Genomic DNA, 18,639 nt, shown 5'->3' with positions numbered 1-18,639 from the left:
AATGGTAAATTGTTAAATTGCAAATAAAATATATATCGTTATGTTCTTGAGTTTTATCTCGTGTTTTTGGTGTGGAAAACAGAGAGTGAGACCTAGACCTACAGAGGCCTACGTTCCGCCCTATACCTTCCCTACCTTCATACTGTATCAGAGCCATACAGTATTATGTTACATTCTTCAAATGGTCAATGTTGTATTATCAATACACCTCAAACCAGGGCTTGTCAGACACAGAATCGAAATTTTAAGTAGTAGAAGAGAGACACCAAGTGGGTAAATTTGAAACCGCATGCCAGTCCGCCAAAACATTATGTTGACGTAATCTAGGAACAACATTGGATTTAGTTAGCATTTTTATGTATATTATTATCATTATTATTATAGCACCTTTTAAAACTGTTATAAAGTGTGACATGACATCTGCAGTACAGTATATGCTGTCTATACATATAGTATTGCATATAATATATATTGTTGTATATCATCTCGAGTCAATAGTCTCAATGTGGTCCATATAAATACATCTTGTAACTAATTTTGTCTCAGACGAGAAACAAGCCAGGATGGATAAAGGTAGCAAGCAGCCACGTCTATAATGGACCCCCATGAAGTACAAAAGCAAAAGCAAAACAAAACAAACAAAAAGGTGCCCCGAATTTCTCTTTTTTTTATTCGTTTTTGGCACAAGACAAACGGGACAAATAAGATTGTTCAAATGTGACTGGTCAAAACAAGCGTTAACCATGCAGTACATCATCATGGTAATAACTGTCAGCTGTTCTGACCAGCATCACAGCTGACTAACACTCCAGAGATGTGTTTAACCACTTAAACCCTATTGTATGGTTGACTGTCTGGAGCTCACAACACTGATGTAGATCAGCTAGTAAGAAAAGGTGGTTAATCAGACTAATCATTGTAGTGTATTGTAAAAAAGAAAAGGAAAATTAAATCTATTTATTTCACGTTGATTCTGTGATATTAGAAAACAAAATACACAAAATAACACATCTACAATCTCACAACGGTGCACTTGATTACATTTAAGTTAGCACTTATTTTTTCTTTTCTTTTTCACTGTGCAGAGACTAGAGAGTGAGGGAGAGACATATTTTGGGGCCCAGACACTATAAGGTCTCAATAACATATCTGAAGTGTCTATTGAAGTGAACATCAATAATTCATCTCCTCATCTCTCACACTCCCTGACAGACGCCTCACAGCTCCTCAGTCAAATGTGCTGCCTCAGTAGAATCCATATTGTCCTCGTCCTTGTCTTTTCCAAGTGTAGGACGGGTGTGCTTCAAGGCATCACAAACGCTCAACCTTTGCTGCCCTCCAAAGGCCAATAGTAGTTACTACAGTTCATGTTGCGTTTGATGAATGGTACATAAGTACATTATAGATATAGTTACATCCTTCTATGTGTTACTAGTGCTCAGGAGATTACTGGTGTTTTGTTTTGTAGGGCAGCAGGCATGTGAGATGCCTTCACTCACCATGGGCCTTCTAAATATATTGCCTTAAGTTCAGTATTTCTTTCTTTGTATAAAACAAAGAACACCAAATCAACAGATGAACAGTCTATAGCTTCTTAATATGAGAGGTGCTTGTGTCTCTTCAGTGTCTTTCCTTCCTTTGCTCTGAGTGAAGCCCCCCCCCACAATGTGTTGGTCATACCCCCAGGGGCTCTCCGGCGGAGCACATATACCATATCAAGGTTCAGTCCTTGCTGCAGGCGGACAGGTTCAAGTGGAATCCCAGGCTCCCATCCCTTTACTACAATGTCCTTCCACCGCATTCTCTCTTGCCCGTTTCCTGGCTATCTCTACTGCCGCCATTGAATAAAGGCTGGACCCCCCCCCCCCAGTAAAGAATAGACGCCACAGCATCACACTGTAGTTGTATCACCGTACAGGGTGATACTGTAATCAGAATACCGCTATCTGACATTTTCAAGTAAGCCTTTTTACCTGTAAAGATCTGAGACAGATGGTGAACAACAAATCTGTGTTTCGTACGTTATGTTACAAACATTTGATAAGCATGTCTGTCACACACACACACACGCAAAAACAAAGGTTATGTTTGTAAGCTCTAAGCCTGTAAAGGTGAACTCGTAACTCTGTGTTTCCCTTTTTAAGCAGGTTGAGTCACAGCAGCAGAGTCACTCGTTGCTATGACGATGACTAAGCGCGGCGGCAAATCCAGGGAAGCAATCGCTGGGTGTCGAGTCTGTACAGATCAGGTCACACTTTCTGTACATTTAAGGTTCAGCCACGAGAGGGTGCTGTTTTCTCTCCATTCATGTGGAGCTAGTCCCTTGCTTCTGTGTGGATGCTGAAACACAAGTTACAGAAGGTAAGGAACCATGGGAACACAGTCACACACACACACACACACACACACACACACACACACACACACACACACACACATATTTATGCCCATGGAGCGCACAACTTCAGTTCAGATGGCCAAGTCATACACCGTGACGTATCCAGAGTAAGTGCGGGTCATGCCTGTGTTTTGTCACCGTGACTTGACTTGACTGTCTCTCTCTCGAGTGTGTGCGCATCTTACCTGCGAGGTCTCTGAAGCGTTGCTTAGCTTCTGCTCTCTCTTCAGAGTCAAAATACCAGACAGTGATGGCATACCTGACACACAACAACACATGAGTTCTAACACATACACAAACAGGTCTGTGTTCTTCAAGCTGCAATCTGTATGTTAACTTTATTTTATACCCAAGAATCTAATCTTGACTGAGGCATTACTACTTGTCGACCAGTAGGTGCCCTACCACCTCCATCCACTGCACATGTACTAGTTATATTGTATTATCTGCTATATCACAATTCACTGATGAGGTATCAGTGAATCAGCAGTGTTAGAAGAGCACAATGCAGTAAAACACATTTTGTCTAAGTCATATTTATCTAAATATGACTTGCTCAAAAGATGACTGTTATGCAGATAGTGATATTTTTTTTTGGTTGGTTACCTAGTGGCGTATGACGGCTGGACCTCATGCGGGTTTCTGCGGTCGGACCAGAAGAACAGCAGTCTGTCAAACAGTGGCTCGACATCTGCAACATACGACTTTCCCTCTGGAAAGATCCTCAGAATCCCACCATGCACCTGATGGAGAACAGAGACACCGTGAGTTCATCTGTTAGTACTGTTGTATTAGTATTAGTTATTATATTGTTATTAATATTATATTATTATAATTTGTTAAATTGAAAAAGGGGCTTCGTTAAGACCTCCATATTATTATGGTCAATGCCTGTGTGAAAAGTGGGAGTGATTGGTGCAGGCAGTGAGGAGCTACGGCAGTGTTTCTGACACACAGACACACATTCAGACATGCACACATTCAGACATTTGGTTAATTATAGTATGATTATTATTATTATTATTATTGGCATAGTGTCTTGTGGACCGCATCAAAACCCACATTTTGTTAATTGCACCCTCTTTATTCGTGGATAATGAGGTGTTCATGTAAACTTGTGAAGTCACTGAACTCTGGTAGACCCTTACAAGTCACAGTTACAACTATAGTTAAAGGTTTGTATTACTAAACTTGTGAGGATGTCATTTTAACATTTCTCATTGACATTTGAACCATAAGCCAAAAAATAGCAGATCTACAATACAAGCCTGTGTTGAATGGACTTGTATATGTATATGATACTATAATTACACGAAATACTATATACTATACTACTCCAATCCAATCCACTTTATTTATATAGCACGTTTTAAAACTCAGAGTTTACAAAGTGCTGTACAGGAGAATAAAATAAAATAAAAACAAGTGCACTAAAGCTACCACACAGAAAAACAACAGCGAGAAAACAAAGTACAAACAGTGACAACAACTGAGACACATTACAGAAAACAACAGAAAAACAACAGCATCACAGTGAGACGAAACATATACAAGGACCAAAGGAACTCAAGCGGGGTTAAAAGCCAAGGTAAAGAGGTGGGTCTTCAGGCGGGATTTAAAGGTCTCGATGGAGGGGGCCAATTTGACGTGGGAGGGGAGTGCGTTCCATAGTTTAGGGGCTACAACAGAAAAGGCTCGGTCGCCTCTGGACTTTAAGCGGGTCTTCTTTGTGACCCTGAGGTTTAGCTGGCCCTCAGACGGCAGTGATCTAGCAGGGGTATAAACCTCAATAAGGTCAGACAGATAAAGAGGAGCCAGACCATTTATAGATTTAAAGACAAATAAAATAATTTTAAAATCCACTCTGAAGCGGACAGGGAGCCAATGAAGGGAGGCCAAGACAGGTGTGATATGCTCACGTCTGCGAGTACCTGTGAGTAGACGAGCGGCTGAGTTTTGGACTAGCTGGAGTCGAGCAAGGGAGGCTTGGTTTAAACCAGCGTACAAGGCATTACAGTAGTCCAACCGCGTAGATATGAAGGCATGTATAACTCGCTCAAAATCACTAAAAGATAGCACCGACTTGATTTTGGCCAGCAGCCTCAGATGATAGAAACTAGAGCTAACTACCGCATTGACCTGTTTGTCAAGTTTAAGGGCATTGTCTAGTTTGACGCCAAGGTTTGAGACCACAGGTTTCACATATGGCTGCAGGGAACCTAGGTCATTGGGAACGATACCAGGACCGCTAGGTCCAAACACTATAACCTCCGTTTTACTTTCGTTGACACTTAGAAAATTAAGAGCCATCCATGCCTTGATGTCACTTAGACATTCAAGCAGAGGTTTCAGGGAGCCGTTATTGTCCTTTTTAAGGGGCATGTATATTTGCGAATCATCCGCATAAAGGTGATACGAAATGCCATGTTTCTTAAAGATAAGGCCAATAGGAAGTAGATGTAAAGAAAATAGAATAGGCCCAAGGATCGAGCCCTGGGGGACTCCAGAGGACAGGGGGGTGGAGGACGATACGAATTCGCCAAATTTAACAGAGAAGCATCTCTCCGATAAATAGGAAGAGAACCAGGCTAAAGCGGTATCTCTGACACCAACACAAAGCTCCAAACGAGATATGAGAGTATTGTGATCGAGAGTGTCGAAAGCAGAGCTTAGATCTAGGAGTAGTAGGATCACAGAGTCCCCAGAGTCGGTGGTCAATAGGATGTCATTGAAAACCTTCAACAACGCTGACTCTGTGCTGTGAAACGCTTTGAACCCAGATTGAAAAACATCAAAAATGCTATTAAGCTGCAAAAAAGACTGGAGTTGAGACAGCACCGTTTTCTCAAGGATCTTAGAAATGAACGGAAGCTTTGAGATGGGTCTGTAGTTAGATAAAATAGAGGTATCCAGACTAGGTTTCTTTATCAGGGGTGTCACCACTGCTGTTTTAAAGTACGCTGGTACAATCCCTGAGACTCTAGGCCCAATGGTCTCCCAGACCTCCTTAAAGAGGTGTGTGGGGATAGCGTCTGTAGGGCAGGATGATGTTTTGAGTTGTGAGACAACTTCACTAAGTTTAGAGAAAGATATAGGCTGGAAATGATTAAGTGTAGTTGTGCAGGTGACGGCCATGGAGGGGTCAAAAGCAGGGGGGGAAATTTGTGCTCTGATCATATTGACCTTGTCTATAAAAAAGCTGAGAAATTTCTCACAGACATCAAGAGAAGCTTCCAGACAAGTGGGTTGGGGGGGATTTACCAGCTGCTCAATGGTCTTAAAAAGAATGCGTGGTTTATCCATATTTTTTGAAATAATGTCAGAGAAATGCCTTAATTTTTCCTCTTTGACAGTCCTCTGATATTTTTTCCAACACTCATTAAGAATGTCATGTGACACATGGAGCCTGTCTTTTCTCCACCTGCGCTCAGCCCTCCTACACTCTCTCCTGACAGCGCGGGTGGTGTCATTTAGCCAAGGCTCAGACTTGGGTTTGGGACGCATGGCTTTTAAAGGCGCAACATTGTCCAAAATGCCAGTGCAGGTGGAAAGAAACGAGGATGTAAGTTGCTCAGTGTCAAGACCCTCGGAGAGGCTAATGTCAGCATGCGCTACGCTATTAAAAGCTGAAGAAAAAAGAGCGGCGGTGGCAGGTTTCAACACACGGCACTGGCGTGTAGAAGTGCATGATTTAAACGTGTCACAGGGCAATATAAAATCAAAAAGTACAGGGAAATGATCCGAACAAACTGGAGCACAGACCTGCACATTAGAGATTTGCAAACCATATGAAATGACGAGATCTAGCGTGTGACCAAGTTCATGTGTAGGTGCATTAACATGCTGGACAAGGTTAAAAGCATCAAGTACATCCAAGAAATCTTTAGCTAGTGGCTTAGAAATGCAGCAAACGTGCACGTTGGTATCACCAACAAATAAGCATTTATCGTACTTAATCAGAATGCTAGCCAAGAAATCAGAAAAGTCCTTTATAAAGTCCTTATTGTATCCACTGTATACTTACAGTATAGTAACACACACACACACACACACACACACACACACACACACACACACACACACACACACACACACACAGTAAGCCCACCTTGGAGTTCCAGTGTTTGTTTAGGTAGTAAATGCAGGTGACACATCGACCATCAGAGTTTGGGTTGTCAACGTGCTTAACGTACCCCGCTCCGTTGCCCGGGTAACACGCCACCATTGCCTCGCAACACACAGAGACAAAACAACGTTTAGAACAATTCATTAGCCAATCGACAACAAGCAATCTCATTGGTCCCGCCGACTATGCTGGAAACTCCACAAAAGCACCCATTCATTAAAAGGCACAATACTGAAATATGGATTAAACTTTAAATGAAAGCTAAAACTACCACAAAATCCCTGGTATCCCCATTTTGTTCATAAAATTTGTCATAAAATATAGCCAAGAATTCTGCAAAAGTAGCAGATCTACAAGCTCATAATGGGTCAAAGGTTATTTGCCTAGGACATTTCAATGTATGTTTCATATGTTTTTACCCTTCCAAAAAGCTCATCCAAATGCCATTTTTGAACTCTGAATAAAAACATATAACAATGCCAGATCCCCTAAGAGTAGAAGTGTCCTTCGGATTAGAGAACTTGTGACTTTGTGTAGGTGACAGTTGTAGGACAGTTGCAAGTGGCTTACAAAACATAATACTAGTATTTCTGGTAAACAGGTGGTTACAGCAACTTCCTCTCTGTGTGTGTACATGCGTGTGCATTTACACGTACATCTACAAAGTTTGTGTGTGCATGGAAGCATGGTGCAAGTGTGCACGCATAACTGTGTGAATGTGCATGTTTGTAACTTTGTGCTCCCATATAGTGTGAACACATTAAATATGTACACACACACACATTCACACACACACACACACACACACACACACACACACACACTTGCAAATGTTTTTCACCCTGGTCGGGCTATTGGCCTACAGTACACTTCGTCCAATCACCATTGTGTACATACTAAGTATTCATGCCTACATCAGTATGCGGGAATGTTGTACTCTGCTGTGTGTACGTGCATGTTTTAGTGTTCACCCTGGCTTTTGGCTGTGCCTACGTGCCTTCAGTCAGAGTTAGATGGAAGCCTGAGGAGCCAAACGGTGGCAATCTAGTGATAAGAACGCCACACTGGCCTTAAAAGACCCTGAGCTTCTGTAAGACGCCGGAACGCCGCACTACACTTGCAGAATGCAGAGTGTTCATTTAACTCTCAGAGAGTGGGTTAGGCCAGTGGCGTGTACGCTGCAAGCAGGACTGATCTGTAACTCTATTATCGCTCCGTTTTTCGGAGGTTCGCTCACATTTCATGGTGATGTATTTCAAGGGCAATTTGTTTTGTATTAAATGAAGGTTCAACATTTAAAAAATGTGTTCTGTGTGTTGCGTGATTACTGATGTGCAATTATCAAGTTTTTATCAAGATCTTTTCAGTTCGGTCCTCTACGCAATTATTAGAGCATGAACCATGAAGAAAAGGAATATAGGCCTACAGCTGACTCATGCACATATGCACGCACGTGTGCACAGTGTGCACACACACGCACACACACACACACACACACACACACACACACACTGTTGGCATTGTGTTAAAGTCAACAGACAGTCGCGTAAAACTGTTTCCTTCCACCTAAAAACAATGAGTGTTTGTCTGGAAGGAAAGCTGATAATTAAAATGTGAGTCTCATTAGACTCATGGACACAGAACAGAATACCCTTTTACACAGCCTGTTCAAGGCGGGAATGTTGTGCCGTTATTCTGCCATATTGTTCTGTTTAATTAATACTATATAAACGGCCCAGGCCGTAGCGTAACGGTCTGGGCACCGGACTGGTAATCCAGTCGCAGTGTGCCGCGGGTTCGACTCCCGGACCCGACACGGCCTTTACTGCATGTCATCCCCCCATCTCTCTCCCGTTTCCTGTCAGCCTACTGTCTGTCCCTTCAAAAATCAATAAAAGGCGTAAGCCGCAAAAAAATATCTTTAAAAAATACTATATAAAGTACTGCAATGTATTTGTGCTTGTATAAACACTCATACAAATCCTCCATTGTAACATTATCAACATGAAGTCTACCACACACTCTTATTTTGTAAGACAGTAAGTCCTGACCTATAGTTGCAACAACAGAATTAAATTAATACAATTACCCTAATGAATTGGCCTACTGTAGCTAGTCTAAATGTGTGTGTGTGTGTGTGTGTGTGTGTGTGTGTGTGTGTGTGTGTGTGCGTGTGCGTGTGTGTGCGCGCGTGCGTGCCTTCTTCAAATAAAGAACAAAGGGAATGTTTGCACGCAATATGTTTGCTCCCCGTGACCTACCTTTATATTTTGAGCGGGAACCCCTTTTGGTGTTAGCTTTATGTTATGCTTTAGCTATTGAAAAATAGCAGATCTACAAGCTCATAGCTTGTAGGTCTGCTATTTTTGAAAAATCGAAGAAGGACTGACATAGAAACATAGCTTTTTCAGAAAACTGTCAGGATGTAGAAGACATTTTTAGAATCTGATCTCAGGTCAAAATGGGTTAACCAAACAACAACGAACCAAAAAAAAGTACACCAAGCCAAGCCAAATTGTCATACATTTTGACACTGACGAAGGCCTGCGCGCCGAAACGCGTTTGTCTGTCTGGTATGACTGCTGCTGCGGAGCACTATCATTATTAAACAAAGACTCTTAAGGCTCATACATACTCCAGTTTTTGGTGATAGGTTATCACCATTTTAGGTGATAGCTTATCACCTAAAACGGTGATAAGAGTTGAGGCCATCATACTCGCGGTGATGTCCTTAAGGATTGACCCCGCCTCCCTGTGGTTTACCCAACTTCTAGACCAATCAGTGAACGGGGTGATAGCTCCAGAGTGAAAAGACTTGTCTGATAGTAAAAACAGAGAGATGGGTCTGTGTCCGCGGTGATAGCTGATCATCACCGCGACTGACGTAATGGTGTAGTTTTCCAACCCGGTGATAACCCATCACCAAAAACTGGAGTATGTATGAGCCTTTACTCGACTGAGAGTGCGGATTTTATTCATTTTCCATAATGTTCTTTTCGAATCTGCACCCAGCACACGCCTGAAACTTAATAAGAGTAGAGCGGGGCCTTTTCCCTTGAAGTGCATTGTAGGAATTCAACAATCCAGTCAAACCCTGCAGCTGTTTGCATCAGGGTTTACATACATGCACAGCTGCACGTACGTAGCTGTGTAAGGGTGACGTCAGAGTGGGAGGGCAAGCCAAACGTCTCAATGGAAGGAGCTGATAAGCCTCCCTCAGTTCACACACACTGTGCCTCCTCAGTCTGGTCCTCTCCTCTCCTCTCGTACATGGAGGGAAGCAGTATGTTAGTGTCCGCTTACAACGCCCCGCACCCCGGCACGTACGCACTGTACGTGTCCTCAATTTCTCTCTCAAACATACACGCGCACACACACACACACACACACACACACACACACACACACACAGTGCAGGTGGAGAAAGTACTCAAATGTTTTACTTAAGTAAAAGTATCAATACTGCAATGTAGAACTACTCCGTTACAAGTAAAGGTCCGGAATTCAAAATCTACTTGAGTATAAGTAAAAAAGTATTCGCATGAAAATGTACTTGAAGTACCAAAAGTAAAAGTACTCATTATGCAGAATGTCTCATTTCAATTCATTTTTTAAATGTCTAAAAAGCATTGTGAGCTTGTAGATCGTCTGTTTTCAAATGCACGCACAATGGATTGGAATTGAATTGATTAGAGACAGGGTGACAGGAGAAAAAAAGGATGGAGAGATGAAGACGAGGTTATCGTAATTAAGAAGCGCAGGGTGAGAACAGAAAGCAACATTATAATGAACTAAATAAAATAAAAACTTTATTAATAAATTATGCTGCCCCTTTTTCGACACACATCCCACATCGCTGCTAAAAATATTTGAAAAAGTATGTCTAAAAGAAATCATACCTGCGTTCTTATCAGTACTAGTTTATTGCGAACGCAATGAGCACTAACTATGAGACCCTGCAGATCATGTCTGTGTGTGTGTGTGTGTGTGTGTGTGTCTGTGTGTCTGTCTGTCTGTGTGTCTGTCTGTCCCGCTGTGACACCACCCGCCCACCACCAGAGGGCGCAGCTGTAGCACACACACACACACACACACACACACACACACACACACACACACACACACACAAACACACAAACAACCACACACACGCACACAGTAGAAAACTTAAAAAAAGTATTAACTAAAAAGAAAAAAAAATACGTAATTTATTCAAATTGTTGTTATTGCAATTTACGAGCTGCGTTCGCTTCCCGCGTTTGCGCGTCTTACTTGTTTGTATCTATATTTTATTTGTTGTTTTGCTTCATTACATCCATTATGAATATGATTATTATGATTATTATTAACAAAGAGAAAGAGAGAGAATGAAAGAGCGGAAGTCCAGGCTTCTTGGCGGAGAGCCAGATGGCTGAAGGCTTAATGACAGCACTACGTGAGGCGCGTGAGAGGCTGCACAGTGTCTGTCTGTCTGTCTGTCTGTCTGCATGTCTGTCTGTCTGCCTGCCTGTCTGCCTGTCTGCATGTCTGTCTGCCTGTCTGCCTGCCTGTCTGCATGTCTGTCTGTCTGCCTGCCTGCACTCGCCTATATTATTTAGTGTTTAGTAAATTCTTATGTTGCATCTAGAGGAAGGAGAGGGCATTGTTCAGGGGGATTTTATTGCATGTTTTGCAATATTACAAACGAGGCTCCCCCAAGGCTTTACACTAGGTAACCTACACTACACTGTGTACATAGGCATACTGTACTGTATCTTTGCTGACAAGGCAATCCAAGCCAATGTACTTGAATGAATAGGTGTTTATTTAAAAGTTCAAACATTATAAAACAAAAATAATGCACAATAACAATTCATTAAAAAAATCAAAACACAAAATAATGCACAATAATAACAATAATAATCATAACAGTAATTGTTCGAAGAAGAGTAGGAATAAAGCCAGTGTGTCGTACTGGTGTTTAGACACGTTGTGAGCTCATGCAGAGACCTGCTCTGCTCACAGAATATTCTCCCAAGAATAGGGATGCTAGGTTTGAAGCGGTTAATGTGTCCGTTTGTGTACTGTGTAGCTATTCAAGGCTGACCTGCTTGAATGAGACACGTACACAGAGAGAGAGAGAGAGAGAGAGAGAGAGAGAGAGAGAGAGAGAGAGAGCAAATGGATAAGTGATAATAAAAGTCTGAATGTGTACGTGCCAACTTGCACTCAAGCACATTGTAAGCAGTGAGACGAATACTGGTCCTGTAATAAAAAAAAACAGAGGTTTGCTCCCAGAGAAAACTTGCATCGTGAGGTTTGGATTTCACAAAAAAACGTATTAAATTGGCAATATTGAATAACATTAATTGACTCATCTAAAATATTATTATATTTCAGTGTATTTCAGAGGTAGGCCTGAAATTCAAAACTGACAAAGATTACAAACATTGAATATGGATCCATAAATAGTGTTACAAAATGTTAAATCAGCCACACCTTAACTTTACTACTTATATTGCAATATTTATATTGCTAAACATTCTACAAAGAGTAAATGCATTAAGTGTTACGTTTTCAGACAAGGATATACAGACAAGAAACAATTCTCACTACTGGGTTAGGGGGGGGGGGAACTCTGACAGTGGCAACTGTGGCAACTCGTGCTGAAAGTGCACTGGCACTTTAATCATCGTGGAGGCAGTTGGTCTGTTACTGGTTTTGGAACCAGGATGCTTGCTGTTCCACTTCCACAACAACCATGGCAGGAAGCGTATTTAAAGTGCTGTAGCGTGTACAACAAGGCCACAAGGAAGGCTGCAGGTGACACATCACACATGGACAGCACAAGCCTTTTTTTAGTCTGTATTCTTCTGAGGTTTGATAACGACACAGCCAGATATGGACTTGTTGTTTGCGTGCGAAAGGAGCTACGTGACTCTGGTGCTGTAGCCTACTGTACTTGTACGTGTACTGTACACACACAGGCACGCACACACACACGCACGCACGCACGCACTCACTCACACACACACACACACATACACACAGTCACACACACACACACACACACACTGTGGACATTGTGAGCTCAGGTAAATGACTAAATGTGCATGTGTGTATTTCTGCTACGACACCTTAATTTCCCTTGTGGGATGAATAACAATACTGTATGTCTGTCTATCTTAATACAGACAAAGTGATTGTACATAGAAAAACAAAACAAATCAAAGACACGTATCATATGCACGCACACACGTGCGCATTATGTGTGTTTGAGTCAAATCTTCATTTAAATGTAACTCTATAGTCTAGAGTTTAAACCTTATAGTCCAATTGTCCTCAAACATCAACACCAAGTAGTAGGTCAGATCTGGCAACCCAAATACCTGAAGCCAAGACAGTCTTTTTATTTTTATTTAAAAATATATCATCTGGTTTGGATTTGGTTTGGATTGTGGACACTAATCTGTTTGAAATTTTAATGTGATTGACGATATATCTAGATTGGATGTTTATTGTATATGTTTATGTATATGTTTATGTATGAGTGAGTAATACATTTTATGTTGAGCAGCACAGTAACAACATCCCACACTACATTTTGCAATTACACCTGATTCTATTTTAATGCTATAGTTTCCTCCTGAGACTGGCAGGTGAGATCATACACATAATATCTCTTCTGGCTACCAGCCTCCATTGCCATCATTTCATATAGTTGAGCATCTTTCTCAACTTTTCAACTATGCTGTAAAATCACGTTTTAAAGCTAAAGCTGCAATCTGGAATTATTTTAATTATTAATCTATATTGAAGCCTGTGTCTATAACTAGGCTCTACAGCACAGCAGTCAGCAGCACATCTGCAGTGGTTGTTTTGTAGGTGGACTATAGCTTAATTTAGTCAACAAAATTAACACTGCCCCAAATCTCCCCTGGCTGGCCAAGTGGGAATTTATTCATATTTCAGCGGGAGAAATGTGGTTAATTCCCATGCACACACGCAGCACACGGGAGACCTGGGGCTGGGTTCAAATCCGTTCCCCGGCCCGGACGCGGTTACACTTACAACAATAAGCACTGTAGCCTACAATTTACACATGAGTCTCACACGTTTATTATAACCCAGGATTAAAAAGCGCTTTTAGTTTTATATGCTGACTCTCTCAGGCTCTTACCTTGGACCGCTCCCGTATGACGCATTTCCCCAGGCGACCTCCGCACTTGGAGATCAACTTGTCCATCAGGGTCAGTAGATAGTTGATCGCCTCGCATCCCCTCTCCGCCCCGTTGACCCAGGCGATCTTATCCCCCCGCACGTTCCTCCCGGGGACCCCGGGGGGCTGCGGCACGGGGACGGGGGTCCCCGGCGGCGTCCCCGCGCCCGGCCGCCCGACCAGCCGCCCGTCCTGCAGGCTGCCGGAGCCGTGCATGTGCTCCACCTGCTCCAGCACGACGTCACCGACCAGGTCGCCCAGGAAGTTGTCCAGGTAGAAGAAGCCCAGTTCCAGCAGGGCCGGCACCACTCGGTCCAACGCCAGACGCTCCAAGTCCGCGTCGCTCATATGCTCAATAAGCGGCATGTTTGACTATAGCGTTCAGTCTGTTCATATTCATATAAGAACATATTTATGAATGGGCGTAGGCGTAGCTAGCGATTCACTGGACCAGGGCTACAGGGCTGGAGCCTGGAGTAGGATGAGTAACTTCACTGGGACCGACTAGGTGAGTTTGTTTCAGTCCAGTGAATGGAAGTGGTCAGGGAGGGAGGGGGAGGTTAGAGGAGGAGATGGTGGAGTGGGAGGCTGGGATTACAGGACATCAAGTTAATTTAGTCAACATTCAACATCAACACAAGCACTGCATAACACTCACTTTCAAGGCCAAATAAGTGTAAAAAATAGGCTAAGTGTAGGCTACTTAATAACCAGTCCTCCACATAGTGAAAGTTGTCTGTGGGGATTTAACTATAGTCTATCGTATTCGTTCCTGTAGCTACTTTTGTACTGTACTGACTCTACTCGAGTAGGAGGAGGCGCGCCTTCCGCCATTGAGTACTTCGCCAGCCACATGTAGCACATGTAGCCCGTGTTGCGCTCAGCCTCAGCAGCACGTAGGCCTAAACATAATTAACAATTTAATTCAATTCAAAGGGCTTTATTGGCATGAGAAAACATAGGCTACGTTTACAACATTGCCAAAGCAGAAAGCACAGTACAGCAATACAATCCAAACGAAAATGATGTACATTTGAAAGTCAGAATATTTAATAGATCAATTTCTATGTACCAAGATCACTGGATGCAGGTAGGCCTATAATAATAATAATAATAATAATAAAACTTTATTTGTATAGCACCTTTCATTGTGGAAGAAGGGACATCCGCACACTGCCACTTGCTAGTTCAGAGCAATTTTATCAATTGAGCGAAACGTTGCTCAATTAATAAAATTGCTCTGAACTAGCAAGTGGCAGTGTGCGGATGTCCCTTCTTCCACATTGTATACTCTTTGTCATCATCGCACCTGCTCCAAATTGCCTGCCGGGAAGTCTTCTCTCTATAGCACCTTTCATGACATGAAATGCAGCTCAAAGTGCTTTACAGAACAATGGAGAATAAAAGAAAAGCAAGGCAACGACATTAAAAAAACAAGCAGTAATGCAATACAGTGAGGACATGAATAACAAAAAATAAAAAACAAATGATCAATTAAAAGCAATGTTGCAGAAGTGCAGGGTCTTGAGCTGAGCTTTAAAAATGTCTACAGAGGCTGCCTCTGTGCAGAAATATACACAATGATTAGTCTTTAGGTGGTCGTGTTCCGTTTGATATCCTTCTCCTATCACAGCAACTCCCGAATCTTGCTGCTGTGTTTGCACTTGTTGTACTTCGCCCAGCAGATATGGGAGTTTTTTGTCATTGGTCATGTTTTCAAAATCTACGTGTGTGGTTGTAATCTGTGGGAAGTATGTGTCTCTGATGTCTTGGTATGGACAGATGGTTAGGAAGTGTAGCTCGGCTTCCACTTCATTTTGAACAGTAAACATAACAAACCAACACACGTGTGATGATAGCCTACATTGTTTGGCTGCGCGCACGTGTTGCTGACGAGAGAGAGAGAGCGCGCGCGCGCGCAATGGGGATTAAAGTGATAAAAGGTGTGAACTGAATATTGTTTAGTGCCGACTCTGCCGAGTTGCACTCAATAAATTCAAACACCTAAGCTGAAGCAGCTGATAGTGATACGAATACTGGTATTGTAAATTGTAACAAAAAACCATATAAACACCCAGTCCAGAGGTTTGCTCCCATGCAGACACAACTTGTGAGGTTTGATTTCACATCACAACCTTTCAATTAATATTAAATTAAATAGCAATGCCAATTGCTTCTTATATTACTAATTGTATCAGTTTCAACCATGTAAACGAAAATGCCAGTCTGATTTCAGAAAAAATGTAAGAGGTAGGCTGTTGAAATCTGACAAATATTACAAACATTGAATATAAATAGTGTTATACAAAAGCCACATTATATTATATTAATATGATACATTATATTGCAATATTTATATTGGTAAACATTCTAGAGAAGTGAGCCAAGAATTAGACACTAGCTGCTTTCTACTTCTAGGGTATGATTATAATGATTTGGGGCCCTAAAGATGAATACAAAATCAATATCAACAGTCAAAAAACACTATGTTTGAAATAGACACTCCTTTCTAACTTCTAAGGTGTAATTTTGGGGCCCTAAAGATGAATACAAAATCAGTATCAACATCTTGATAGTGTCCAATACTTATTATGATATAGAGGCGGGAGGTGAAATTATGACAGAGTTGCTGTTGTCAAAATGGCACTCCCCATTAAAAGAAAACGTGTATTTAAATAGACGCCCATGCTTTCTACGGTGGTTATCTGGCGCCAACTGCTGGCGGAACTGAAAAACAAAACAAAAACAAAACTTGTTGCGCGTTCGCGTGAACGGGAGTTGGATTCTGACTGACACGGGAGTAAAAAAAATGATACAACAACGTCAGCAACGGAATTATAGGTCTATGGACCAGAGCTAGATGGTTCTGACTGTCAGAAACCCGTGGCCACACAGTACACACAGCTTAATACAGTGTAGTGTGCCTTGTACTGTAATATATTTAATTCCTCAATCCTCACGCTTTTTAGTTTTTAACCAAATTAAGTCTTTTATATAACTTTACTACAAATGTAATTTTATCAACCACAGACTTGTTGAGATTTGTTGTGAAGTTGAAAGAATTATCAGAGAATATGAGAACCTAAAGATGTCTGCTTGAGCAACACATTGAGCAGAAAATAAGCAGAACACTGGAGCTTTCTTTTACAACCAGTCATCAAACTACACAGAGCAGGTTGGTAGGCCTACATGCAATCACTACACATAATAGCTTCAGACCAGTTTAAACACTGGTTTGGAACTAGTGCTGCTGTCCTCCTGTTTTGTTTACATTCCTGTGGGGAACAGAGACTGCAGTGCACTGTGCAGTGAACATTTTCACAACATAAAATCTGTCTTGACTCGAGAAAGATATTAGCTGCTAACGTTAGCCACTTGGAGTAGGTTCTTTAGCAACTCATATGAAAGGCCTCTGGTAGTTTAAATAGAACTATTGGGACAAAGTAATTTATAGCAAAAGGGGGTTCCACCGTGCCTCAAGCCTGTGGTGTAGGCTGGTCTGGTGAAGGAGGCACTGGAGCATCTCAGACAGTTTGAGTCTTTTTTTATTCAACAGGAATAAAATGACAACGTTTCGATTTAACACAGTGAGGCTTAAGTACAAACAATGTGGTACAGGGGCAGGCCCTTCATTTATCCAATGTCACTAAAAGTAGCAGATCTGCAACATCACAAGCTGTTGGAATGTGACACAGTGTGACCTTGTACATCGTCTCTATCTGTTGAAGATATATATATATATATATATATATATATATATATATATATATATATATATATATATATATATAATGCACTCTGCAACTCAGGTCTGTTTTACTTAGTCTAGACTCGGGCCTAAGTGCTTAATCTGAAGTGATATTGCGAATTCCAAATCTCAAAGTATTCTGTGGAACCTCTAGACTTTTGTCACAGCACCCTAGGCTGACTAGGCTGTGTAATAGTGTATGTTGTGACAGGATACGTATATCTGGCTCTTGGTCACTTGAATTTTGAACTTTCTTTCTTTCTTTCGACGCCACTGGAAGGTTCAACCAGAGCCCCTAGAGATGGAGATCTGCAGGCCTCTCGCTGTCCGTGGATTCCTCTGAAGATGGCTCAGAGTAAGAAACCGCTTACAAATGACCCCCAGTTTGGGAACCATTGTTCTACTACTCAATGCTCAATACTGTACTCTACTGTATGATGTACACACTAAAGTGTTTAACTGATCATGGTTTATATTCAGTTGTCTAATAACATCTATCAGTCTAAGAAATGGTTTTCTGATGACACCTGCTGGTTTTATTGAGCAACTGCAGCCTACAATGAGTTTTATTATTTTTATTTCAAGGACTCCCACATTAGTCCTTTGGACGGTGGACCCCCAATTTACACTGTAAAACCCCCAGTGTTAATGTTCCATTTGTACACTCTCATAGTTACAGACCTGTAATGGTCCATTTGTACATGTTTTACATGTGCTTTTTTTTTTAAGGCTATGGCCTCTGGAGACTCCTGAAGCCAAGGATGTTATCAACCACATGCTGTCCATCAACCCCACCAAGCGAGTCACCGCCACAGACACACTCAAACAACCCTGGATCTGCCAACGCTTCACCTTGGCCTCCATGATGCACAAGCAAGTGTTTACATGTGTTTTACATCAAGGTTATTATAGTTAACTAAAACTAAGGATAAAATTATTAATATTATTATTATTATTATTACAGTACAGTACCCTAATGAACTACTTGTTATTTAGTTTGTTGTTGTATTTTATTGGTTTGCAATTGTACAACAAAGTAAGTAAGTGAGAAGAGAAATCACCCTCTTATGCAGCAGTAGTATTTACTGTCAACGGCATTTTTAGAAACAAAGCAAAAACATACAGAGTTAGTATACCTATACCTAGAATTGTGTAACTGTTTCGACATT

The 18,639-nt window shown here is 41.6% G+C and overlaps 1 protein-coding gene across 1 annotated transcript; it reads right to left on the bottom strand.

Moving 5' to 3' along the window:
• Window positions 1–828: 828 nt before the first annotated feature.
• LOC310877552 (prolyl hydroxylase EGLN3-like) lies at window positions 829–14,088 on the bottom strand (the record flags this gene model as incomplete). The annotated part of the gene is made up of 5 exons (XM_083791459.1): window positions 829–2,340; window positions 2,584–2,657; window positions 3,005–3,141; window positions 6,507–6,626; window positions 13,684–14,088. 5 exons carry the CDS (start codon window positions 14,086–14,088, stop codon window positions 2,306–2,308), a joined length of 771 nt encoding a protein of 256 aa, XP_083647585.1. The 3' UTR covers window positions 829–2,305.
• Between the last annotated feature and the right edge of the window lie 4,551 nt (window positions 14,089–18,639).

This window comes from Protomyctophum parallelum, assembly GCF_964188405.1.
Source record: "Protomyctophum parallelum genome assembly, chromosome: 20".
Lineage (NCBI taxonomy): Eukaryota > Metazoa > Chordata > Actinopteri > Myctophiformes > Myctophidae > Protomyctophum > Protomyctophum parallelum.
This window is presented reverse-complemented; position numbering and strand designations above follow the sequence as displayed.